Consider the following 26470-nt stretch of genomic DNA (forward strand, 5'->3'; position numbering starts at 1 on the left):
AGAAGGGAAAGCTGATTTTACCTCAGGAACAATGCATCTTTCTCTGTACCCTATACTCAGTTCCCATCTTTTTAATCTCAGACGTTAGACTAGATGTTGAAACTGTTCTAATTACCATTTTTAATTTGCATTTTAATTGCCTGTCAGGGTGTAAAATGACATGGTTAGGTAAGAGAACATTTTGCTTAGTGGTTTGAAGTACCCTAGGGTTTGGGTAGGGGAATAGATTGATCTACAATGGTCACCCTTAAAAACTTTCCAGTTTTGTTTTTGGTAAGTAAGTGCCTGATGCAAAACCCAGTGAAATAAGTTGAGAGATGCCAATTAACTTTAAAGGGCTTTAAATCAGACCCTTACTAAGTTTATTTCAGTATACAATATTTCCTATACATAGTGTCCATAGGGAATAGTGCAGATTGAGGTACCATATTACTTATCAAAGGCCATCGACTACTTTAAGGAATCACTGAATAACTTCTAAAACAGAATTCTGCTCAATAGAATGAATCTTTTTCCTTGTTATACAGCTAGTATCCAACTGTTGATGTCACTTGTTTTCCATCAAAGGCTAAATCAAAATGCCACTGTTTAACCAAACAAAAACCAACACCTCACCTGTCTGACTCTCTTACAAACATAAAACCTCATCTCCTTGATTAACATGAGGGTGCTCATCCGGGCCATGCTGCAGAGTTGATTTTTCACTTTGAAGATCTGTTCCTTTGGACGGCTAAAATGCCTTCTGGAAAACAGCAACAAAAATAAAACTAGCAGGTAGCATATCTTCAGGCATAATGAGACACAGTCTTTCATTAAAAAATGATCAGAGTATTTTCTTCTAGAAAGAATGCCATTTCCCTGCTTTGCCAGGAGAAGCAATGCTCCAGCATGTCAAATAGCTCTCGAGTTATCCAACCACAATTAGAAAACGAAAGTTTGCAGAGAGAAACGGAGCTATTATTGAAAAAGTTCCTAAAAGTTGCTTAACCTCCAGTCGGAAAAGCCAACACAGTGGCTGAGTATGTACAGTTTATTACACGCTGGGCTTAAAAGACCACATTCTCAAATGTATTTAGGCACTTGACTCCCATTAAATCAATGGAAGCTAAGTGCCTAGATATCTCTGAGGATCTGGGCCAAAGTCCTTGGATGAAATCCTGGCATCACTGAACTCAATGGCAAAACTTCCATTGACTTCAGTGGGACCAAGATGTCACACAATGTATTTTTCTTCACAATAGGTTTGATTCTGCTTTCGCATACCTTATGTATACTGAAAAAACTCTCCATTGAAGTCCATGGAGTTACAAGTTATAAGGAGTTATAAGCAGGCTCAGTGGTTTACTAAGTATAGAGGGAGCCTTTAGGTTGTGTTAGCATTTGTGCAAACTTGGGCCATAAAACCGGCAATCACCAAGAGCCAAACCTTGCAGCTTCACTGACAGGAGTAGCCCTTACTCATGGGAATAGTTCCACAGTCTTCAGCAGGACTACTTGTGAGTGCAGGACACAGGACTAGAAACTGATGCTAAATACTGGTTTACACTATGTGATGTCTAGAAAAGTGGGTGCCTTTGAAGCTAAAAAGAACTATTTTCAGGAAAATTGCCTTATTTTCCTTACTAACAAAAAAACACTTCTCTTTCTTATTTTTGACTGTGTGTGGGCTGTGATTTCTCTGAAGAACTGAGTTAGACAATTTTAGAGGTTAACCACACAATTATAGACCACAACCACTGTTAATAATGTGGATGTGGTGACTATCAAGACAATAGTGCACTTAAAAGGACACTATCATTTTTAGCTTAGAAACAGAAATGGAGCCAAAAAGCAGAAAACAATGTAACAGCCAGTTCTGTCAAGTCATTTCGTTTATACACTTTGTTAGTCTTGGATTTGTGATTTTTTTTTATTATTACTACTATTATATGAAACCCAAGTTTGGAATTTCCTTTTTTTTTTTTATCCCACCAGTTTTGTCAATTTTTCCATCGAGCGAATATTGATTTTGAGCTGGATTTAATATGGCTGCTTTGACTTAACAAAAATTTTCCATAGCTTTAGCCCTAGCACAATCTGCTTGCTTGCACCACTGGATCGGTGACTCACCTCAGCATAACTGTGGGAACAGCATCATTAGCTTTTGCTGCTGCTCAGACTTTAGAAAGCTGACCCCTCCCCCACCTTAAAATATGAAACCATTGCACAACCCTTGCAAACCTTTCACTAAAGGCCTACCCAAACCTTAGCATCATAATAAAATTTGTCCTTAAATGTTTGTGAGTTAAGAATTGTTGGAGACATGCAATGTTATTGTTTAAAACTGAAACAAAACGTCCGTGTTCTATAATACTATTGTAAATTTGGAAAGTGATTTGTTGTAATGGGTAAGTGGCCACATTAATGTGACCCGCAGTCTGTTAGTGGGATGGATGAGCTTATTGATGTAGGTCCAGAATAGATGGTGAAGATCTTGATAATGTGACACTTCCTCTCCATTCGTACATGCTGTTGATGAGCAGTGAAATGGTTCACAGGACTGACATTTTTCAGGGCAGCGACTATCTACTAGTTTCTGTTTGTACAGTTCGCTCCTGGATCTTGGTTGGTCCAGAGGCACTACTGTTACACATAGGATGAATCACATTGGCATCTGAGTTAGCATGCATTGAAATGAAGGGGGGCAGTTCACACCTTGGAGGCCTTGGTTCAGGCTCTCTGTAAACTCAGGTATACATTGCTGCATTGACTACACTCATCTTGAGGGTTTGGTTTGCAACCATAACAGCTAGTGATTAAAAGAAAAGAAAAGAAAACCAAGATTCTGGTCTGTCCGCATCTCTTTGCCCCTGTGCCAGTCCTTTGCACCCTCCCCAAGTGGTCAGGCTCTGTATTTTGGGACAGCAGAAAGAGAACAAATGATAGTGACTAATAGCGGAGCACCATCTTTCATCCCATCCACAAAGAACCCAAATTGTCTTTTAAATAACTGCATCAATTGTACTGGTCAAACATGGCTTAAGTGTGACTAAAGTGGACATAGCCTTGTGCTGGCCCTGTATAGGTATAAATTGCACTCCAAACCAATCCCACATCCTTGCCCCTCACTTAAGGTTGCTATCTGGCCAGGTTTTCCCATGATCATCCTTTTCCGAGGTAGCGGTCCCAGGAAATCTATGAGGGTGCAGTATGTCCGGCTTTATGGACAGCAGCTGGGTGGTCCGCTGACACTGGGGAATCCTCTGTGTGCTGGAAGGTAAGAATCGGTGCCACTCTATGCCACCTCCCCGCATTCCAGGGGTAGGGGAACTTCCTGGCTGGGCTAGTGGCATGGCCAGAAGATGGAGGGGCATGGATAGAGAGCACAGCCCTCCAAGGATCTCCAACTGGCAGTCTGTTGTAGCTGTCTGAGAGCAGGCCTGAAACTTAGACGTAGTTTTCTTCCCCATCATTATGACTGGGGCATCTGGCCTATAATTCTTTTTTAAATGTTTACAAAAAATATAGATTTGCATTCATGTGCAGTGTTTTGGGGACAATACAGCTCCCATGCTTTCTAGACACCACACCCCCTATTTAAACATTCAGTAACCTTTTTAGAAGGCAGGTATTTTTCTAAAAATCTCCTTGGCACTGTTCATGAGCGTAATGTAATAACAGCTTTCCTGTTTTAAATGATGACCGATACCATAATTAAGTTACCAAGAGCTTTTCAACTGATTGCCAAAGAAGTAAATTGGACTTTTTAAACACACTAAACCTAACTTTAAGAGTAAGCATGTGACATGAACTATTGTTATTCAGCCCCACGGAGCCATTTTCGCAAACCATTACCCATGATCTTAGTTACATCCTTCCACTCGCTAGTGTTTCTCAGTGTCATTTCATCTTGAACACATTTCACAGAGCATAGCACCTATAGCTGTGCAGCCGGGAATAACCCACCACAAATCCCTGCTTCTTTCCACAAGTTGAGCCTGATGTAAATTCTGACATTTTGAAATGAATGAGCTGTAGGAGTACAATCGTATTGAAATGATTATGCTTAATATGCCCAGTGTCATTAAAATAAATGTGTATTTTTCCAAGAAAGCCAAACATGGGGAAATTACACACTGGGGGTAGCTGTCTGGAGACCTTAGCAGCGAAAAAGGCAATGTCTTGGCAACAGGAATGATGTGTGGTCCCTCACTTTGTGTGTTCCAGCAGTGCTAAGGAGTTGGGGAGCTGCCGTCACAGGTGTGCAATCTGCTGATTGTAGGGGCCAGTTTGGGCACTGCCGTTTGTGCTGACACTGGGGGGGGCGGCTCCTAAGTGAACTGGCCGTGATGCCTCATGGGAGGGTTTGAGACTGAAGCTTTTGTCTGCATAAATACCAGATTCTCTTTCCCAGTGTGGCTCTGGCCACGTGCCTACAGCCCGTGTGGTAAGACCCACTGGTGAACGCGTTCATGATCCTGCAGGTTGTGAGTACATTCAGTCATCTTTGTGGCCTTTGCTTTGTAACTTCTCATTGCCTAGGAGAGGTGCTTTGTGGTTTTAGTTCAACCAGAGGTTTTCGTAAACCTGCAGCACGTACTGCCTGCATTAGCTTGTGACATACTCAGAAGCGGAGGCCTGAATTTGTCAGAGGTGTGACGTCAGTGGAGATACACCAAGGAGGAACTTGAGCCATGGGTTGTGAACGATTCAGGTTCCATCGCTCAAAGCTGTTGAATGGCCAGTAATGGAGAGGGCAGGTCACTGCATTATTGCACTCTCTGCAATGCAGTGTGAGTCATGCTGGTAGCTGTACAAGGTGACGGACAGTGACAAGAAGGCTGTCATAAATATAAAGGGAAGGGTAAACCCCTTTGAAATCCTTCCTGGCCAGGGGAAAGCTCCTCTCACCTGTAAAGGGTTAAGAAGCTAAAGGTAACCTCGCTGGCACCTGACCAAAATGACCAATGAGGAGACAAGATACTTTCAAAAGCTGGGAGGAGGGAGAGAAACAAAGGGTCTGTGTGTCTGTCTATATGCTGGTCTTTACCGGGGATAGACCAGGAATGGAGTCTTAGAACTTTTAGTAAGTAATCTAGCTAGGTATGTGTTAGATTATGATTTCTTTAAATGGCTGAGAAAAGAATTGTGCTGAATAGAATAACTATTTCTGTCTGTGTATCTTTTTTGTAACTTAAGGTTTTGCCTAGAGGGGTTCTCTAGGTTTTTGAATCTAATTACCCTGTAAGATATCTACCATCCTGATTTTACAGGGGGGATTTCTTTATTTCTATTTACTTCTATTTTTATTAAAAGTCTTCTTGTAAGAAAACTGAATGCTTTTTCATTGTTCTCAGATCCAAGGGTTTGGGTCTGTGGTCACCTATGCAAATTGGTGAGGCTTTTTATCCAACATTTCCCAGGAAAGGGGGGGTGCAAGTGTTGGGAGGATTGTTCATTGTTCTTAAGATCCAAGGGTCTGGGTCTGTAGTCACCTAGGCAAATTGGTGAGGCTTTTTACCAAACCTTGTCCAGGAAGTGGGGTGCAAGGTTTTGGGAAGTATTTTGGAGGGAAGGACGCGTCCAAACAGCTCTTCCCCAGTAACCAGTATTAGTTTGGTGGTGGTAGCGGCCAGTCCAAGGACAACGGGTGGAATATTTTGTACCTTGGGGAAGTTTTGACCTAAGCTGGTAAAGATAAGCTTAGGAGATTTTTCATGCAGGTCCCCACATCTGTACCCTAGAGTTCAGAGTGCGGGAGGAACCTTGACAAAGGCCTGGGATGTGCTGAGCAGAGAAGTCTGTGACAAAAGGAAAACAGTCTGCCTCTGACAGCCTTTAAAAGTAGCTGTTCATTTGGTTTAAAATCAGGCAGCAGATGTCAGTCACAGTGACTGTGCTATGCAAATGTGCTACAAAACAATGCAATAAATACAAACATGGGTGTGATTCCCTACTGCAGTTAGACTGCTTTATGCTGGTTAACTTCACTGGTTCTGAGGAATCTGGCCCAAGGTGTTTTGGTGTGAGGTAAAGTTTGCAAAGTCTATGAAACCCTGAGTTACAACAGCATCAACCTACTGGGGTGGCATATTATGTGCTTTAGATTAGAATATTCTTTTAAACTGACTTTTCAATCCGCACATAAAAGGCAAGACTTAATGCCGTGCAGCTGGAAGGCAAGGCAAGGCTGGAGCCTACCAATTTGTTGTGTTCATTGCTTGTATCTGTGGAGACACTGCTATTTAGCTGAAATGGAAAATGGAAGTGATGTAGTAATTTATCTGTTTGGTCATATGCTGGATTGTTTTGTTTTTTGTTTTTTTTTAATCACAGGACCCAAGTGCACATTCAGGTAACCCAGCTATAAACCTAGGGTGGCCAATGGATTGATCCCACATTTACCCCAGTGCAACTGCGGGAAAATTTAGGCTCCAGCATACCCACACAGGCCCGCCTACATGTTCCCATTGTAATCTAAGATGACACATTTCCATTTCTAGTGGCTAGATCCTAGTCCCCGCTATGACCTGTCTACACTGTGGTGGTGGACCTCTGTTGTAGTGCTTCACTGTTTCCATTTACAGCCCCTGGGGTAGGAGGTCTGTTGAGGGGGTGGTCACAAGCACGAGGCTTGCCAGGCTGCTGCTGCACAATGGCTGATTCCCACTTGGCCAAACAACCCCCCATCTGAGTAGCCCTGAGGCTGCTCTAAGTGTGCTGGAGCTGAACTGGTGTAAAGGTGACATAAGGCATGTTTGGCTTTCTTCTCCTTTGGTCCAGCACTGACTGGTGCTTGGCTGTTCCTGAGGATCAGAGCCTTACTTCTTTTTTTTTTTTTTAATTATTCCTTTCCTTTTGATACAGGCATCAGCTTAATGTTAATATTAAGTTTGTTGCAGCATTTTTATATTCTCCAGGATTTTCCCATAAGTGAGCTCACCTTCCCCAAGCTGCACATTAATATCAACAAAGCAGAAAGCATTTTTAAAAAAACCCTCTGTAATGCTAGTAAGTGAAATACCCACCCCGACCTGCCCATGTCATTAATTCCCATCATTGTTCTACATAAACCATGCAATTAGGCTGGGAAAAAAGCCATTGCATCACCGCATGCAATAACTGACACTAAGTTCTCTGTGAGCAAGAAATCTGTTATTTTCAGCTGACAGGAAACAGCTTGTCAGTTAATGTTAAGCAGGCACGATTGCATTGGATTAGTGCAAAATGGTTTGGTGCATGGAAACAGTGTTCCATTAGCTTAGCTGATATTAAGTGGGGTTAACTACCATGTGCACAGTTTTAACCCTCCCAGGGCTGCATAGTTTCTGTAAAGGAAAATCCTGCCTTTTCAATCTACTCAATTTTTTTGAGCATGTCCAAAAAGTAGTGGGTAAGAGAGGCCTGGTTTATATAATTATGTGGACATTTGCAAAGGTTTTGACAAAGTCCCTTGCAAAAGGGGCAATTCATGAGGGGAGAGGCCAAAGTACTGTCATCAGTTAGAGATTGGCAAAGATACAGAAAACAAAGAGTAGAAGTAAATGGTCAACTTAGAACACAGGCAAAGGCTAACACTGGAATGTCTCCCAACTTTCTATACTGGGCCCAGGAGTTGTTTAATACAGGTATTAAAGGAGATGAATGGATAGTTGGCTAAACCTGAAGGTGACATAAAATGTTTGATGTTAGTGAAGACTTCAGAGGGTCCAAACAAAACTAGATGAATGGGCAATGTGCCAACCACCATGGAACCTGAAGGGAGGAGCACAGGTTGCAGGAGGGAAGAGTATGGAGGAGGCACCAGGAAGTCAGTCTTTGTGTACATGGCTAGAATGCTACTTCAGATACAACATCTCTGAAAATAGTTCTCTTAATAAAGAACTATTTTACGAGTCCTTTCATGTTATTACCTAGCATATAGTACTATGGAAGGTGGTGGCTGTCAGTCTAGTGAGATCTACAGCAAGGGACAGTGTAGTAACAAACAAAACACCTAGAAAGAGAGCAAAAAAGCAGCATGGAGAGAGACAGACACTGGGAATGCTGGATTTTCAGACAAAACACCTTGCACATGCATGGAAGCAAGAATTGAATCGATATACAGAGCTGACCATGGGAGATAAGAGAAAACGAAGGACAATAAGTGAGACTCTGTTACCAGGAGTAATGCCCAAAACAATGGAATGGCTGATAAAAGTATTTCATGAGTTCTGTCCCCCCAGACAGAATGAGACTGTAAACAGAAAACTGGTATTCTTACCCCAAACCAAAAAGCCGAAGAAGAGATACTTTCATTACAGAGCTGAGGACTCTTCCATCTACATGTAACGTTGGAAACATTAAAGATTCCCTTATTAGAGAGAGGATTTTTATCTTATAGAAGAGATGGTTGAGAGGAACAGAGCTCGCCCTGGAGAAATGCCTCCAAATGGCAAGGGCAGCTGAACTGGATCAAAACCATAACAGCTGATAATGCAGAACAAGAACATAGGCTCAAGCTAAAGGAATCCAAGAAGCAGGGCAGAGACTGAGTGAGAATACAGGCATTATGGTACGGTGTATGCTCTGTGGAAAGCAACACTAAAGGCAGAAAAAGGAATGCCCATCTTATGGGTAGCAGTATTTTATGTTCCAGTGGTGCAGCTACCCCTCAAAGAAACAAGCAGCAGTTCACACAATGACTGAGGATGTGAAGATTTCCAATGAAGACCAGGATATCTGCAGTGAGCTGTCAGATCCGGAGATGCTTAATATACATGCACTGCTAAATGAAGGCTGCCAGCCATTCAAATAGTATATTTGCAACGATGCTATTATATCAACAGCCAGTTCAGTCCCAGATGGATTGTGGAGTCAGCTGCAATGCAATCCCAGCAAACAATGATAATTAGCAATATTAGACTGGAGAAATATGACCAGGTGCTGGTGATGTACGATAAAACCATTCTGAGGCCAGTGGGCAAATGCAAGCTGTCAGTAAGAAACCCATGAAACAAGAGACATTATCACCTGGAGTTTATAGTAGGCAGCAGGGCCAATGCAAGCTATGCATTTGATAGTAGTATGGTACCACAATATCCTGAACGTGAGAGAAGGGAGAACAGTCACCATGGGCCATGTCCAGAATATAAGGACATATTTTGAGGAGATGGACACCTAGAGGGCAAGTGAAGTTAGAAGTAGCCCCTCCCCCCCCCCCCCCGCCCACAGCCTGTGAGCCTACCAGAACGTAGAGTTCCATTAGCCCTGCTGGAACCGCTGAAGAAGGAACTGGCGAGTCTGCAAAGAAGAGACATCATTACAACCATAGAAACTAGTGCAGAATGGATAAGAAGCCTAATAGTACTGGGAAAACCTGCCGAAAACATGAACAATCCTCATAGACCAAAAGGCACTGAACAGAGCATTGAAAAGAAGTCATTACCAGTGATTAAGAACATACTACCCAATTTATCCAGGGCAAAAGTGGTCACTGTTTGTGATGTCAAGAATGGGGTCTGGCATATTGAGCAAGATGAGCTATCCAGCCATTTGACAACCTTTGTCACATCTTCTGGCAGAACAACTGGATATGAATGCCTCTGAGCATCAGTCCAGCCCCAGAGGTGTTCCAGTGGGCACAAGAGGAATTTCCAGGCATCAGAACTGTAGCTGAGAACATACTTATTGTAGGAGAAAGAGATGTCAAAAAAGAAGCAATACAGGACCATGATACCAAGCTGGGGCAACTATTAAATGGGAGCTGTGAGCAGAATATTAGTCTGAATGTAGACAATCTGAAGTAGAGGTGAACTGAAGTCCACTGCCTCAGAAATCTGTTGACTTCTGAGGGACTCCAGCTGGACCCTGAGAAATTGAGGCTTTAGGGAAATGCCCAGAACAAAGACGCGAAGGGAGTTCAGCAATTTATAGGGATGGCCAACTCTCGTTCCAGATTCTGAACACTCTAATCAGACACCTGCGAACCCTCGGAACTGTTCACACCCAGTAACACTGACTAGGAATAGTCAAACACCCAAGAAAAGGCATTTGAAAGAGTAAAGAATGTAAGTGCAGCACCGGTGTTCCCTCTAGTTTTTTCCATCCATGCGTGGAATACATTTTGTTACGTGCACCGAGGTGCGTGCGGATGTGCACCACCAGTAGAAACAAAAAACCTAGCTATAATATATATTTTTTAAAAGTTACCATAAGGATAATTACTCCAGCCAGGAAAGGTTAGGCATTTTAGAACTCCCTACTCAAAAAATTAAATTTAAGTGTAAGAGAAATAAAAATTATGAAATGCATAGACCAGTCAAAGCGCTAAAATAACACACTTTGAAAGAATAAAATTACAGAGAATATATGTGCATTGCAGGAAGTAACAACAACAGTTATTTCAAGTATGTGTTGGGAGGTGAGTGTGAAAGAGACTCTGTGTGTGTGTGACCCAAAGAGTGTGTGTATGTGAGAGAGACACAGAGACAGTGTGTGTGCTGGCTGCTGGGGAAGTTTCTGAGTGATGCTGTACACACTCACTGAAAGCTCTCCTGCTCCGTCCTGAGCCCTGTCGGGGAGGGAGAAAAAGAGAGAGAGAGTGTGAGACAGAGACTGTGTGAGCTGGCTGCTAGGGAAGTCTCAGAGACTATGCACTGTCTCTTTTAAGAAAGGCACTCACTCACCACCCCCAAGTCGTTCGGCCCTCAGACCGCAGCAGCTCTGAGTCCTGAGCCAGGCTGTTCCCTCTCCCCTGCTCTGTGGAGATGGGGTACAGGGGCGGGGGGACGGGGACACCCTGACATCAGCCCCCCCCCCCCGATCTCCCTGCTCTGCACAGCCAGCAGGAGGGTCCTGGGAGCAGCTGCAGGAGCAATGTGGCTGCAAAGCAGCAGGGGGAGGGGCACCTGAACACATGCTTCCGGATGACTGTGTGCGCTCTGCTAATCAACTGCATGGCACTTGAATCTCTTAGGCAGCCGCCCATCCGCGCAGCTTACAGGAAACACAGTGCAGCACCAGTCCTAACGGTTTACAACCCTGTAGTGCAGCTACAGAGTGAAGCCTCAGAAGAAGCAGCACTGATGCAAAGCCAGCAGCCCATAGCATGTGCTACTAGATCCCTGACGGACACAGAAAGGGGATTGGCTCAGATAGAAAAGGAGCGAGCCGGAGCTGTGATCTTTGGAACGGAATAATTCCATCAGTTCTCCCTTGGGCACAAGGTGGATGTGATCACGTAGTTCCCATCATAAAAGTGAAGAAAACCTTTTCCTGAGCCGGGTTGGGATTTCATGAGCTTGTAAAGAGTCTCTGTTGTTGGGCACTACACTCTTGGCTCACCTCATGTCTGTGCTCAACTGGGCTTTTGCGCCTGGCCATTTGCTCCTTGTGATGTGGCCAAACCTGGAGTATGAACTGTTTTGGTGCCTGTAGCCCCTCATCCTGCTCAGCGCGTGTTGGCTTCCCTGGAGCCTCCCGTGAGTGATACGGAGCTATTGCAGAAATGTTGATAGACTCTAACTCTTGTTCTACAGAGCCACCCATGTTATAGGCTGGAAGGCAGGCCCTGCTGAAGTGACTTTCCTGTGCAGGAGCTCATCTGCACATCATAGCTCTGGAGTCTCAACAAGTGTTGTAGTCATTTGGATGCACTCAAGAATGGCTTCTTCGTGCTGCTTCAAAATAGCTTTTGCTTAGTAGATTTCTACTCCAGTTTCTGGGAGGTTGACTAGCTAGAGGCAAGAACTATGCTCAGGAAAAGTGAAGGCAAATTTTGCAAGGTCCAGCGTAACCGACAGGCTATGCTCAGACAATGGGCCACAAAACACTGCAGCAAGATGCAAATGATTTAGGACCAAATGGGAATCTGAGAACAAGGCAGCTTCCTCTGAGTGCCCACAAAGCAACAGGAAGGCAGAGTTGGCAGTAAAGACAGCCAAGAAGACTAATTGCAAAGGTAAAACAGACAGGAAGGGATCACTAGCTGGCAATATTGAACCACTGCAATACACCCTCCCAAGGGCCCAGCACAGGGAAAGATGGGCCAGAGTCTCAAGACTCCGCTTCCCTGAGGGTCTGCTGCAGTCCAGCTAGAGGAATGATGGACAGAACACAGAGATAGTGAAGATAGTACCAAGCTAAGCGGCAAAGGAGCCAAGGACCTGAGGCCACTACACACACAGGGGAGCAGGTCTGGGTCCAGCCATCAAATAGACATACAAAGCAATGGCAAAAGGCAACAATCTAAGCTGCAGTGGGGCACAGGCCAGGTGAGGCAGCTACAGACTCAGGACGGTGTTAGAGACATAACTGAAGAAAACCGCAGAGTCATAGCAGGCAGCTGACACACTCAGAGAGATGGGGCCAAGGTCAGGACCCAGGAAGACATAGCAAAAGCCTCAGCCATCAGATGTCCTGGTGTAGGACTGTCAGAAGAAAAAAGGTCTATGAACTACAGGATGCCACCCAACAGAATGAAGGCAGCAATAGGATGGAAGCAAGTCCTCCACCACCACCAACACAAACAAGAAATAGGAGACTGTTTCAAAGACATGCACACTTGAAGGAATATGAGGCCAATAGGCTGCAATAGGCTGGTGGTAAAGGCCATGTCCCTATAGCGGGCTTTGTACTAGTAATCTCCAGTCCCAGCATGTCAGCAAATGCTAGCACAAAAAAGTACAACAGCAAAAAATGGTAAAAGGAGAGATACAGTAATATACATGGAACTTGTAGGGAGGAGCACAGGTTGCAGGAAAAAAGAATTTGGAGGCAGGAAGTCAGTCTGTGTGCACAAGGCTAGAATGCTAGCTATAGTTGCAGCATCTCTGTCAATAGTTCTTCTGATAAAAGAGCCAGCTTAATTTTACAAGCATGGAGTCCTTTCATGCAGGACCACCCTAGAGCAAATGGTACTCCCTCCCATTTGTTAAACTTCTGAATACCTTATTTTTATGCCATTTGTAGCCCACTTCATGACTTTGATGAACGATTTGAATGCATGATTTATCTCTGTCGTATAAGATGATAAATTTGCATGCTAGCCTCTGTAAATAGGTATTTATTCATGTATTCATTTATAAGCAAATTTAAAAAATTGTTTCCGCTAAGCTTATAGAAACTTTTTAATTTGAAGAATAACTGAAATGTTGTAACATCAAGAAATTGAACTCTGCACCAACATTGGGTGGACCAGTATTAAACAGTGTTACCGTAGGTGACAGCCTTAGACTGTTAACCCTAGTCCTGTAGTTCAAAAGGTCGCTTTTCTTGCCTTTTCCCTCACAAACCAAAGCACAGCGTCAGAGATCCAAAGACTGGCCAATGGCATTTTCAAGTGATAAAATAGAAAGCGATGTCGGTCTCTTGTTTGCCATTGTCGATCGAAGATACATTCTAATGAGCCTGAACTTCGAAAAGCTGTGCTCACCAATCGTGACTGTGAACAGCAGCGTGAGCAGATTCATCAAAGCTACCCACACATTAGGAAAAGTCTCCTTCAGCTCTTCATCAGGAACGAATTGGAGAACTTGGAGTGGAGACTGCTTCCTGTGTGGCAAAATATGACTGATTTTGTCCAATTTGACATAGAGGTCTTTGATGTCCGAACACTCACCATGTGTCAGTGTCTCATATACTGGCAAGGGCATGGCTGACAACATTCCAGAAGATTGGAGGAAAATGTAGTTCTCAGAAAGTCAGGAAGGTTCCACAAGATTCTACAAAGGTCCAGAACATTCTAGGAGGATGGGGTGAAACGAATACGTAATACCTGTAACGTTACTTCAAACATTCTATTTTCATTTTTGTTGCTAACAACAAAAACAACACCCCAAGCCCAGCACCCCCTGGCCCCTAAATCCAGCCCTGCTTTCATATTTTCACCTAGCACATGGTACATGAAATATGCAGCATGATGGCAAAGGGAATTTCATGTTGACAAATGCTAAAAAATGCACACTGAAAGAAGTAATTTGAAATACTTGTGCACTTTGCTGGATTCTAGATTAAATGTCACCTCTCAAACAAAAAGACCTGGAAATCATTATAGACAGTTAAATGAAACCCTCTGCTCAGCGAGCAGCAGCAGTTAAAAATATCAAACAAAATGTTAGTGTATAAAAACAGGATAGAAAATCATATGGAAAATATTCTAATTTCATGATATAAATGAATGGTACACCCTAATCTGAAATACAGCAATCTGCCTACCTACTTCACTCTCAGGATATACCAGGAATAGAGGGGTTCAGAGGCGGACAACAAAAATGTGTACTGGTAGAGAGACACTTCCTTATAGAAAAAGATTGAATAGATTGTAACTTGTATAATTTATATACTAGATGAATAAGAGATGACATGATCCAGGCATGTGAAATAATGAATTGCATAAAGAAGGTAAATCAGTGCTGCTGTTTATGCTCGCTCTTCATACAAGAACAAGAGGACATTCAATGAAACTGAGGGGGCAGCTAATTTAAATGGATACAAGGTAATACTCTTTTTCTTTTTAAAACACCCAGTGTATAATTAGCCCATGGAATTGTGACAAAGTGGGATGTTCTTAATGTTTTCTCTAAATACTATGTGTGCGCCTCAGTTTCCCCTATGTGTTGCACAAGTATCTAGGTGGTGAGGTAAGGCTGTGTGACAATTGCAGAGACTCCTAGGGGCAGGTGTGACTGCTGACTGGCTGCCTGGACACAGAGAATGGCTGACACTCTGTATGCTGGCAGCTGATGGCCAGAGCCCGTCCTCTGCAAGGAGCCAGCCAGCCAGCCAGCCAAAAGTATTGGAGAACAAAGAGGGGGGAGAACAGGTGACCGGTTTTCCTGGGAAAGAGACAAAGCATGTAGGAGGGGCAGCTGGGCGTTACTGAGGCTGGGTGGTTAGAAGCAAGTCAGTCTCCTGGTTTGGGATTCGGGGCCGGGGGAGCCCTGGGCTCTGGATCTCCCCAAGATGGATTTTGCTGAATGTTCCTAATTTCTGTGCTAACAAGGTCTGTTCTACACTGTGTTCCTGACAACTACTAAACCCGTCTGTTTGCCAAGCTGGCGAAGAGTCACCGCTAACTGCAGAGGTGGGGTGCAGGGCCCCTTTCGGGGAGTGTGTAAGGCTTCCCCAGGTGTCCCATCCCAGTGGACTCACTGCAGGGAGCTCATGGTGCAAACAGGGGTGCTAAATGCTCAGAGGTCAGACCCAGGAGGTGCTGGAGCCAAGGCAGCTTGCCCTGGTGAGTGTGCCCTGCAGGGGGAGAGACTACCCTAGAGTCCTGCCTGACTTCATTCAGAGAGTTCTAGAGCACTGAGCCTGTGACTCCATGACAGCAACTCACTGCTCCAAGATCTCTTTGAGTCTAAGATCTTAGTAGGCTTCAGGGACAGACTAGGCATTTGTCTAGATGTTAAGATCAGCCATGGTTACATAAGGCTTCATATATTTTTCAGAAGAAATACTAAACCCTCAGACCAACCACTAATTGATGAGGGTAATGAAGAAACTTCCCCATCAGCAGGTTATTCCAGAATTGCTCACTAAGGGGTTTCTTGCATGTGCTTCTGAACCATTTGCTAATGGAAATTGCCAGTGATAGGATCCTGGATGGGCTGGACCATTGTTCTGCACAATTCCAATGTTTCTTCACGTTCTATATCTCTGCCTCCTTCCTTTTCCCTTGAGTCAAACAAGCCCACTGCTATCTAGCTAGTCCTTCCTGCTTTCCTGCCCATTCCACTGAGTCCCAAAATTGTCTGACACCTTCAAGGCCCAACCCAGCAGGTCTAGAGCATCACTGCTCTAGCTACCATTTCTTGACATCAGCCTCACTTCTCCAAACAGTAGTTTGGGGTCTGCAACAGTTTCTCCGGGTCTTCGGCTTCAATTTCTGTTGAGAACCATCTTCTTACATCTGGTTCCCAGGCTTGATACATGTCAAGAACAAGCATCAAGGATAAGTGGGTGACAGAAGGAAGGTGTATTCCTAGGGAGGCTGGGGATGGGGGAAAGCAGGTCAGACTGGGCCTGGTCGCAGAGTCTCAACTAACTTTCTTTCCTGGCAGCCAAACCCTTCCTGTTCTCCCAAGTCATTAGTTGTTAAAACACTCTCATAATCCTGGGGATGAGCGAGTCTTTACATCGCTTTTGTCCTTATCCATTAGCCCATAGTGATATTTTCCCCCATACCATTTCCATGTTTGGAAAGGAACTGAAATTAACCACAGTATTTAACAACTCTGCCGACTTATGGTAAAGCATGCATTCCTTCACAAAGTACGAAGAGACATCAGCACAGCTCTGGGAGTGATGTTAGCTGATTAACTACCAGTATAAGTTAACAAAGGGAGCACAAACCATTGCCTTGACGGAGGTGCTAAACATTCTTAACTTCTTTTTTAAAAAAAACCCTCACGCATTCTCAAAACTGGAGCTATGTAGAATCTTTCCTAAGTAACTAATACTTTGGAATGGAGTTAAAAAAAAGGGGAGCGCACCTTTCTTAATCTCCTCTTTGAGGGCCATACTGACGATACACTCAAATATCTCCAACACTCATACATTCCTCAAAAGATTTTACCCACATCCTCGTTATGGGCCCCACAATCAAAAGTTTCCAAAGCTATTTTTGCTAAATTAGCCACATTAGCTTTTCCTAAAACACCATATTGGGTCATAGAAGCATTTCATATATTCCATCCATGGGGATCTTTAATTACATGAAGCAGTTATTTTTCTCTTGTTGCAACCATTGGTTCCAACTCATTCTTTATTTTTTGCCCTAAGGCAAGGAAGTCTCTATTAAACTGGAGGCAGTAAAGAGTGCATCTTTTGCTAAGCCAGTATGCACAGACGTCCTTGCAATGGCAGCTATTGCAAGATTGTTTGGTACACAATTATGCACAAGGCTTAACACCTTCAAGTCCAGCTGATATCCCACCAGTAGCTTTTAGGTTTGTATGGTAACTGATCCACAGTACGGAGCGCTTTGGCTCCTAAAATAAAGGGCAGATGTATTGTATTTTACAGTAAATATTTTACTACCATGCCAAATGGAATGTCTGATAGATGTAAACAGAATTTGTTTTTTTAAGATTTTATTTGTCTAACATGCTTGACAAAATAATTACAACATCAAGTTATGCCAAAATGATTAAATAACCTTTAAGCTTTCATACCGCAAGTCTTTTAATGATAACTTTTAAAGTAACAGCTGCTTTCAAATAATTTTTTCACATAAAATACACAGTATTTTGAAGATACCTTAGGAAAAATTTGTTTTTAAGAGCATATTTTCTGAATGTTGAATAGAATTCTGAATAGAAATGTTGTTGCAGCTAATAAAAGCTCCCCCCCCTTAACATTCTAGTAACAAGTGCTGAGAGTGAATGTAAACATTTCAGACTTCTTTAACATACAGCCAGTTTCCTGCCACCCTTGTTTCATAAAACACTTGAATTGTGACTGGTTAAGACACTTGTAGTCTAACGACACAGTATCATTTTTCTTCCCAATGATGGTGGAAATCAGTAATAGGTTATTAACTTCCAGCCTCGCTGATGTGGCCTGATCCTACAACCCTTCCACAAATAGTGCTTGCAAAAACAGTCCCATGTAAATCTACTGCAGCCCGCTCGTGTGTACATAAACCATTCACATAAGACCGGGTTACAGGGTGGGGCCCACTGTTTGCTTTTTAGTTTCAGCAAAGAGCAGCAAACCATTTTAGGTCCTAATTCACCAAACAGCTTACAAGAAATGAGAGATTTGTGGCATGTCATGTTTTTGGATATACCAGTTTGGATGAAGTTACTAGGCTCAAACTTAATGCTTCCCAGCACCAGGTGGGGGAAGAGTTTTTGCACATCTGAAGCATTGGAAATGAACCTAGTGTCCCTCCCAGATTTGATTTTGAGGCGCAAGCTTTCAGAAATAGCGGCCCTAGTTGTGCATGCAAATATAGCACATAGAGCTGCTACATCCAAAGCTCACATTTATGTCTTCATATTGAGCAAGTGTGTGTGCAAAAGGGCACTAACATGCACAATTACATAATCTGTGTGTGAAAATGTGGGCTCTGCAAATGCACTGGGTACATGCATGTTTTTTTTCCCTCTAGCATCAGTGTCTGAATGTCTCACCCATGAGCTTTATCTAATGTGTGTGAAGGTTATTTAACACATAGATCCTGTTAGTACCACAATTCTGAAAATCCATATCCAAAGTATCATACCTAGATAATGGCAGTTAAGGCAAGAGGTCTCCTTTTGCTTTCTTGGAAGTTGGAGAAATTGGGTTAGGGCAGGACAGAGGCCCCTTTTCCTTTAGGACATATTTTGGAGGTTAAAATACTTCATGGTTTGCTTTTTAAAGTGAATTTTCAGGCTAGTGTAAAGTGCTGGAATGAAAACTCTGCCGACTCAACTCCTCTGTGAATCCATGGATGCGGAGCATGAGCAGTGCTAGTTCTCACATCTGGATAGGCTGTATATAGGGGGTTAGAAAAGATTTCAGTCTCCTGGGCTCATTTAGTCCTTGGTCTCTACTACCACTGTCCACAAGGGGGCAAATAGCCATGATGGGGCTTGTGATGTGGACACCTGTGCTAGACGAACTGCAGTGAGCTCGTCACTCATTTCACCTGTGCTGCTGAACAACTATTAGAAGGTAAAGGGCCAAGGAGTAATGGTCTCAAGTTGCAGTGGGGGAGGTTGGATATTAGGAAAAACTTTTTCACTAGAAGGGGGGTGAAGCACTGGAATGCGTTACCTAGGGAGGTGGTGGAATCTCCTTCCTTAGAAGTTTTTAAGGTCAGGCTTGACAAAGCCCTGGCTGGGATGATTTAGTTGGGGATCGGTCCTGCTTTGAGCAGGGGGTTGGACTAGATGACCTCCTGAGGTCCCTTCCAACCCTGATATTCTATAAAACTCATCCTTGGGGTAACTCCATCAAAGTCAGGGGCATTAACCCAGGGATGAATTAGCTCAGACTGTTAATCATTCCCAATCTGGGCCAGATTCAAAGCAGTGGCCTTATGATATGCTGTCCATCCCTTTATCAGTTCTTTAAACCGAACAGTCCCGCTAGGCTACCTTTTAAAACCACATCTGAACATCACAGGTTTCCTATTTTACTTTAAATCCAATCACACATCAGCTCTCATGTTAAACCACATGGATCTTTTTAAAGAAAAAATGGGAAATGACATTTTTCAGAGCTTACAAATGCCTGAGTTTGTACTGCCTTTAACACCATCTCCTTTCTAGAACGTTCAGCTGTTTCCCACACACTGGCAGTATGCACCATTTCCCCTTCCATCTGTAATGCCAGATGTGTTGCGATTGCATTACAGAACAGTGATTAGGACCTTCACCTGCATTGCCTTTGAAAGCATGCAAGGGCACAGACTTCAGAAGGATTTGCAACAACAACTGGCTTCTTTTAACTGGTTCAACACAGTACTTGTGTAGACTCTTTTCATATTTGCCATATTATTCAGCAAAAATATCAACATCATTTGATTTTTACCAAATACTCATTGGAAAATGTTTTAAATGGTTAAATCCTAGTCTAAACATTCACGTTTAAACTGTAAACATTCTTTAAGAAACACGCCTTTGAAAAGACTTTATACTTTTAATAAGTTCAATATATGGTTGATAAAAAAAACCCCCAACTCCCTACTCGATATATATGTGGAATGCATTCACTTTTGTGTATTCACAAGTATTTTAATGTTGAAATTTTAAATTTAATGCTTAATCAGCTTCCGGCAGATATTGGCACTAAAATGTCTTTCTTCCCATTCATTTTCATCACTCAAATTTGGTTGTGAAGAATTAAAAGAAAAAAAATAAAGGGTCTTCGCTTCTTCATTGAACAGTTCTTTATCATGTTTCTTAGTCAGCAATAGAAAACTGCTTGTGTGATAGGTACATCATTAAATTCCTATAACAATCATGTGTTCCTTGGAGTAGGTAAGTCAATAACTATAGGTGGATTGAGAGGCTGGTAATTCACAGTGCACACTGATGCATTCACATAGGTAGTAGTTCCATCAGCCATTACCCCATAGCCTACAAAGAAAACAAGTTCTAGTTACTACTATTATTCACTTATATAGTGCCACAAATGGAAGTGGTACTGAATAGTGCTACATCCATACTCTCAAGGATTTAACAGGGCCATATTCTGCTCTCTGTCATACTAGTGAAGCTTCCATGAGAGTAGTAATAATACTTGTGTAACAGAAGAATTTGAGCACCCTTTTAGATTGTAAAAGAAAGCCAAAGAGGACTCTCCAGAGTGTACACGTAGCGTGAGATTATAGCCACTGAAATGTGAGGTCTTCACAAAAAAGTTTAGTAACTTCAATATTTCTCTTTGAAAATCACTTTTAAAAAATATTCTCTCTCCAGTTTTTGAAGAGGGTGGGAGCTAGACTGTATTTCAGGCTTTTACCACACTCAAATCCCTGATTTCTTGGAAATCTCACATTCAGAACGTGTCGAAACCGTCACCTTTTGGGGCTGATATTTCCCAGGCTTGGTTTCTGCTCAAAGATTTATTTTTTTTTAGAAATGTTGAGTGAAATCCCTTCAAACATTTTTGGACATATGGAAAAGTGAACATAATTTTTCCATTACAAAAGAATTCTAATCACTTATGAAAAGAAAAAAAAAATCAACTGGGCTTCAGCAAACCCAGCAGAAGCATGAAATCTGCAACTTGGCATGGATATAGAAATACCATGGCTTAGCATGAAAAAACTGGGTTTGATTTAAAGGTCTGAATATCTGAAAACTCTGTGCTCACTAGAAACTGTCTTTAATGGGCGCTATCCTACTGCCAGCGAAGTTAATGGTGACATTCCAAATCGCTTCAGTGGGAACTTGATTGGATCCAATGTGTGTCGGTGTACACTTAAATCTACCAGAGAAGTTCTAGGCATGTTTATGCAGTTACTTACGTGCCTGACTGAGCTCCCATTGAAGTCCATGGCAACACTCCCACGGCATGTCTAGACAGCAGCGGGGAGCGAGCCAGGTACACAGTTGCACTAGTGGGGCTCACGTTAGCGCCCTACACACAGCAGTGTCACCGCTGCAGCTCAGGCAGCGGTGAGTCTGAGCTCGCTTGACGGGTTGAACGTCCACTGCAGCCATATCATCCACACTGCTGTTTTTAGGTGCTAGCTCAAGCCAAGCTAGTGGGAGTCTGTCTAGTGGGGCGGGGAGGCTCGGAGGCAGGGAGGCTTCATAGACTTCAGTGGGGATTGAGTCAGACCTATGTACACTCCCTTGGTTCAGGAACGCCATGAAAGAACTGCAGATTCTTTTATTTTCTTTTAAAAGCCCACACACTTAATGCTACGAACTGTGGGTCCAACCAACCGCTCATGGGAAACCTTACAAGAAGAGGACTTTAGCAAGGATGAAAACCGTCAGCTTCCTGTCACAGAGATTTCTCCCAATCATTTGTGGTTTGCCACAGAACAGTCGTCTGTTGTGAAACATGAACCACAGAACATAAATGTGAATTGCACAGTTAACATTGCGAGGGGAAGTTTCAGAATGTTCTCTCTCCCTCTCCATGGTTTTAAAACACCCAATCACCATGGTACCCGGTTGCTAAAATGTTAATGTTTGTGCAAGATTTATAATATTGCACTTTTCATTCCTTCCCACCCTAACATGGAGACTCCTGTATGACCACCCCACCTGAGCCTTGGCAGGAGCATGGGAAGTAGGATTTTAGATGACGTTACTGTAGGGCTGCCTGTCACTGTGACTGGTGGAGCAGCAGCAAGTATGGTGACAGGTGAGGCATTTTTGGCAGTAGCAGCAGTTCAGAGGAGGAAGTGGGGAGGAACAGTCAGTTCTTTATTCCTCCTGGATATTTAGTAGATGACTGCTGTAGATGTAGCTGTGTTTAGTCAGGGGAGATATCATCTGTTCATACCATGCACTCACTTTGCAAAGAGCACATTCGTTTGCAGAGGCTGTCTGTGAGAACTTACTTGGGAATTCTTCTCTGAGGAGTTTTACCATCCCACAGCAAAACAGGCTTTGCAGTTTCCCATTTGTTTTCTCTGAATTATGATAGTTTACAAGAATTCCCTGTCTCTTAACTCTGCTACTTACTGCGACTGCAGTGGTAACTGAAATAATTTATCATTCTGTGAGTCAACGTTTTTTCTTTGATGAGCCAAAAATGCAGACAATGGGGTAAGCAGATGCAACTCTATTTACCTCACAGGAGCTTACAACAGGTCACTTACACCAAGTTTAAACTTACTTGGCCTATAATAAACTAAAGGGATAATATCAATTTTAGAACAGGTTTTGTCTGAAAATTGTTCACACACAGTCTTATAAGTAACCTCTAAGACTGCTGTACCTGAAAGAGGTCTAGAGAGGAGTCATTCAATTTGTTTACTCTGTGCATTTGACAGCACTTTAGAAATCACCTAGTGAGAGCCTTATCGTTGCAAGGAATAGGCGGCAGTGATTGTACCTCCAGGCCATACACCTTGCAAGATATGAGTAAACACCATAAGACGTATTCTTTCCCCTTTTCTTTGATTGTAAATATGATCCCACTACCATTGACTTGAATAGGAGCAAGCCTGATCCCATTTAATGATTTATAAGAAGGGAATTCATTTTCCCAATTGAAAGCCAAATGGTTGACAGAACACCCTAGGTGGTTCTGTGCACTGAACATTTAACCTGGTTAAAAAAAAAAAATCTTACCCCCACAGAGCCAGTGAGAGGGCTCCCTAGTGCTCTGAGACAAACACTCAAACAAACGCTCTGAAGAAACTACAGTGTCTCAGATTGCTGGGGAATCTTGACCTAGCTGATGAGGAGATAATTTGTGCATGTACCATGTATTAGGATGAAGAGTGTGAGGAACCTCTAGAGTTTTATGGAGCCTCATTTTAGCTTTGTATTTATTTAGACCCTTCTAACCCAGGATCTCAGTAATTAAGCCTTAGAAATCCCTACAGATTTTACAGAGAGAGAAAGGGAGATGCCAAGAGGTTACAAGATTTCCCCAAAGTCACAGAGTAATTCAGTAAGGAGCCACAAATAGAACCCAGTAATCCTAACTTGTAGTCACCTAGTAGACCTCTACCCTTGTTTTGAACCAACTGGATCAGTAGCTCATATGTAGCAGTAGTATAATCCCCATTTCACAGATATGGAAACAGATGCTGAGGCTCAAATATTCAAATTTGGATGTTAGACACTTATATGCATTTTATTCACCTAAACAAGTGGCCTGACTTTCAGAAGTGTCCATTAATTTAGGTGCCTATCTTTAGCAACTCAAATTTGAAAATGTTGGCCATACTGTGCAGTGGCTTGGGCGCAGTTGGTTTTAAAAATCAGAGAGAGATAAGCTTGCTGACCTTCATGGATATGTCCGAAAACATGAAGCCTTGGCTGTATCCGTCTCTGGACTGTGTTCAGCAGCTCAACACACCCTACCCTCTGCATTTTCTTAGGAACCCAGTCTAGAAAACCTTGGAAGAAGAAGAAGAAGAAGAAAGATTTATAAACATAGATTTAAAAGAAGAGAGAAAGGACTCACATTATCTGTGAAACTTTATACCTGGAGTACGCAAAATCATTCCTGGATTTTAATGTGTCTTAGTTTCTTAGATTTTAATATGCCACAGAATAATCTATTAAAATGAACATCTTCATTGCTCAGTGGAGGGGGAATGAAAAATATTTGAGGAATGAAAAAATAGTTGATCCAAAGGGATGGGATTAGAGTTATTCTTGCCAATATTTCTTTTTTAAAGAAAAGATCCTTGCAAGAGATTTAAATTAAAACTAATTAAACCATATTTGTTCTATTTAAGGCAAACACTCCATCCCTGCTACAGTTTAAGAAGCTTAGAGAAGAATGTTCAAAACTAAGTGCCTAAAGCTAGGCCTCTAAACCCACATTTAGGCTTTTCAATCGAGATTCAGGTTCTAACTTTAAGCACTGAATATTTTGATATTAACTTATGTCATGACTTTGGTGTTGCTAATTATTAATCCAAAACATACTGGCGTTGAGGATTAGATATTTCCATGTTCATACATTAAAATGATTGCCTACTACAGCTGCTTGTAAAAATATTTTTCTTTCCTCCTAGAAAATGTTGACTTTTTAATAAAAAGAAAAAACAAAAATGGTATTGTTTTCAATTTTTTGGTTTTGGTTTTGCCTGTATGAAAAAAATCAAAATTTTTCGAGGAAAGCAGGCACTTTGTTAAGGTTACATTTAGTTGAAAACCCAACTTTACATGAAAAAAAAAAAGTTTTGTGTTTTTTTTTTTTTTTTACCAGTCCTATCAGCTACTTCATAAAGCAGAAATAACAGCAAATCCGAACAGAGAGCACTGAAAATACTCTTTTATTAATGGCACCAAAGTGTTAAAATGATACTAAAAACTGTACCCACATCTGCACCACCAGGTGATTGATCTAACTCCCAGTTAAGTCATTGGGACTTTCCATTGACCTGATGGGACAAGGATCTGGCTCCAGATGATGGTCTTAGTTGGGCTGGAGGCTGGAAATTTGACTAAAATTATCTTCTTTTTAAATATCCAGGACTATGGCAGCTTTGAACATGGGCCCATGTTAGGTAGGGGAACGAGCAGAGACCACACTGCAGCAGGAATCCCTGGAGGCATTGTGGCTGACCCAGTCTGAATTCCTGAAGAGCCTGTGGAGCACATGCTAGGGCAGAAACTCCAGCATTCAGCAGCTGATCTCTACTGGCCAACACAAAAGGATAGTGGGGCCATAATCCAGCCCTTGCCTTGTTGCTTTTGGAAAGTCTCATGCAACTGCCAGGATCACTGTACCTCCTCCCAAAGTCTCTGCAGGCCCCTTTGCAGAGGCATGCATGTGTGACTGTTGCATGGGATGCAGGGTTTTTGTTAAAGTTTTTTTACAATGAAAACCTAAATGCCCAGTCTGGACATCAAATTGTATTTATAAACGAACATAATCTCAGAAAGGATGCTAATTGTTCACTAAATCATGGCATTTCCCTTCAAAGCGACTAGTGTAACCTAACCAGGATGTGACATTTGAAGTGTGACTGTTTGCAAGTGAACACATCATCTCCCGTATATCTGTGTGAAAGATGGAAGAGCAAAGAGTCCAGAGCTGTGCAGGGAAACACTATTCTGCAGTGCATATTGGAATAATTTAGTTAATTTCTGTTGGTTTGGAATGATCTAATTGTTTTGTGCTGCCACATCTCTGCCACTATCATAAGATGTTGCCACTCCAATTTGGGAGACCTAAAACATATACAATTTTGTACTATTCTTTAGATTTATTTATCCTTCTGTTTGCACGTACATTTGAAGGATGTTGTGATATATTGCATATATACAGGGCTGAGAGGATAGGAATTTACACGCACCGGACTCAGTTTTCAAATTATGGTACCGAGGGCCTGATCCAACATGGCTAACAAGGAGTTAAGCCATTTACTTCAATGAGACCAGAAATGGAGCACTTGGTTGGAAGAGTGCACTGCATGCAAAATGGATATATACCAACCTAAGGGCAAACTTGGACAACCCACATGTTTGCATTTCGGTGCCTTTTTTTAAAAATTGGTCTCAGTATATTTTAGGGTTTTGTGACTAAGGGTAACATTTTCTAAAATGCGTAAATGACTTAGGTTCAAAAGTCCCATTTTTAGAGTGACTAAGGCACTAAGAAGTCTGTCTCCTTGAAAGTCAATAGAATCTATGCTTTTAAGTGCCTAAGTCCTGTTTGAGAGAGGGTACTTTTGAAAATGTTATCCCAGGTCTTTGGTGTATAGATCTTTACAGAAAATCCAGTTGCATGCAGCTTAATTACAGACACAGATGATCCTCATTAAACTCTGATATTTGACTCTGCTAGTCACTTTTGTCCTCTATGGCTGTTTAAAATTTATTCCAGGAAACAACAGCAGTTCCTTAACACGTCAAAGTGAGTTCAGAAATTGTATCTTTCAGAATCCAGTTCAATCTCTTTTTCATACCAAACAGATTATAACCCAGGCTTTTGTTATTTCAATGATTTGAAACAGTTAATTGTCAAAACGTCAGTGGTGAACATGAAGGCAAAGGTATTTCCACTTCAAAAACTTTACAAAACAAAAATTCATGAAATTAACTTCTCCATTAAATTAAGCATTATTTATGTTGAACATGTTTTTGTTTACATGCATTATCGCCCTTCTGAATCCTTCCCATATGTTTGCTGCTTATTATATACACCTGACTACACAAACTAAGAATAATTGATTACACCTAGCTAACAATTAGAGTTCATCTTAGGGATTTTTTTATGTTTGGTTATTTGAAACAGGTTTCTGCAACTGTCAGGAAAGTATAAATCTTTGTCACAGACAATCATGCAGACAGCTACAGATAAAGACTTAACGAAATCCACTTAAAAAAAAAGAAAAAGAAAGAAACGAAGAAAAGGAAAGAAT

At 42.1% G+C, this 26470-nt stretch overlaps 1 protein-coding gene across 4 annotated transcripts in view; it reads right to left on the reverse strand.

The window, feature by feature from the left end:
• Positions 1–324: 324 nt before the first annotated feature.
• Positions 325–26470, reverse strand: part of MPPED1 (metallophosphoesterase domain containing 1) — a 92555-nt gene continuing 66409 nt past the window's right edge. For 3 of the 4 annotated variants that reach the window (XM_048825357.2, XM_048825368.2, XM_048825339.2), the window contains exons 6-7: positions 23375–23488; positions 17038–20033 (exon numbers count right to left, since the gene is read on the reverse strand). In XM_048825357.2, coding sequence (XP_048681314.1) covers positions 19915–20033; positions 23375–23488 — 233 coding nt within the window. In that variant the 3' untranslated portion in view covers positions 17038–19914. Of the gene's footprint in view, positions 743–17037; positions 20034–23374; positions 23489–26470 lie in introns of those variants that run through there. The other variant, XM_048825348.2, reaches the window with a different exon arrangement.

This window comes from Caretta caretta, chromosome 1 (genome assembly GCF_965140235.1).
Source record: "Caretta caretta isolate rCarCar2 chromosome 1, rCarCar1.hap1, whole genome shotgun sequence".
Classification (NCBI taxonomy): Eukaryota; Metazoa; Chordata; order Testudines; family Cheloniidae; genus Caretta; species Caretta caretta.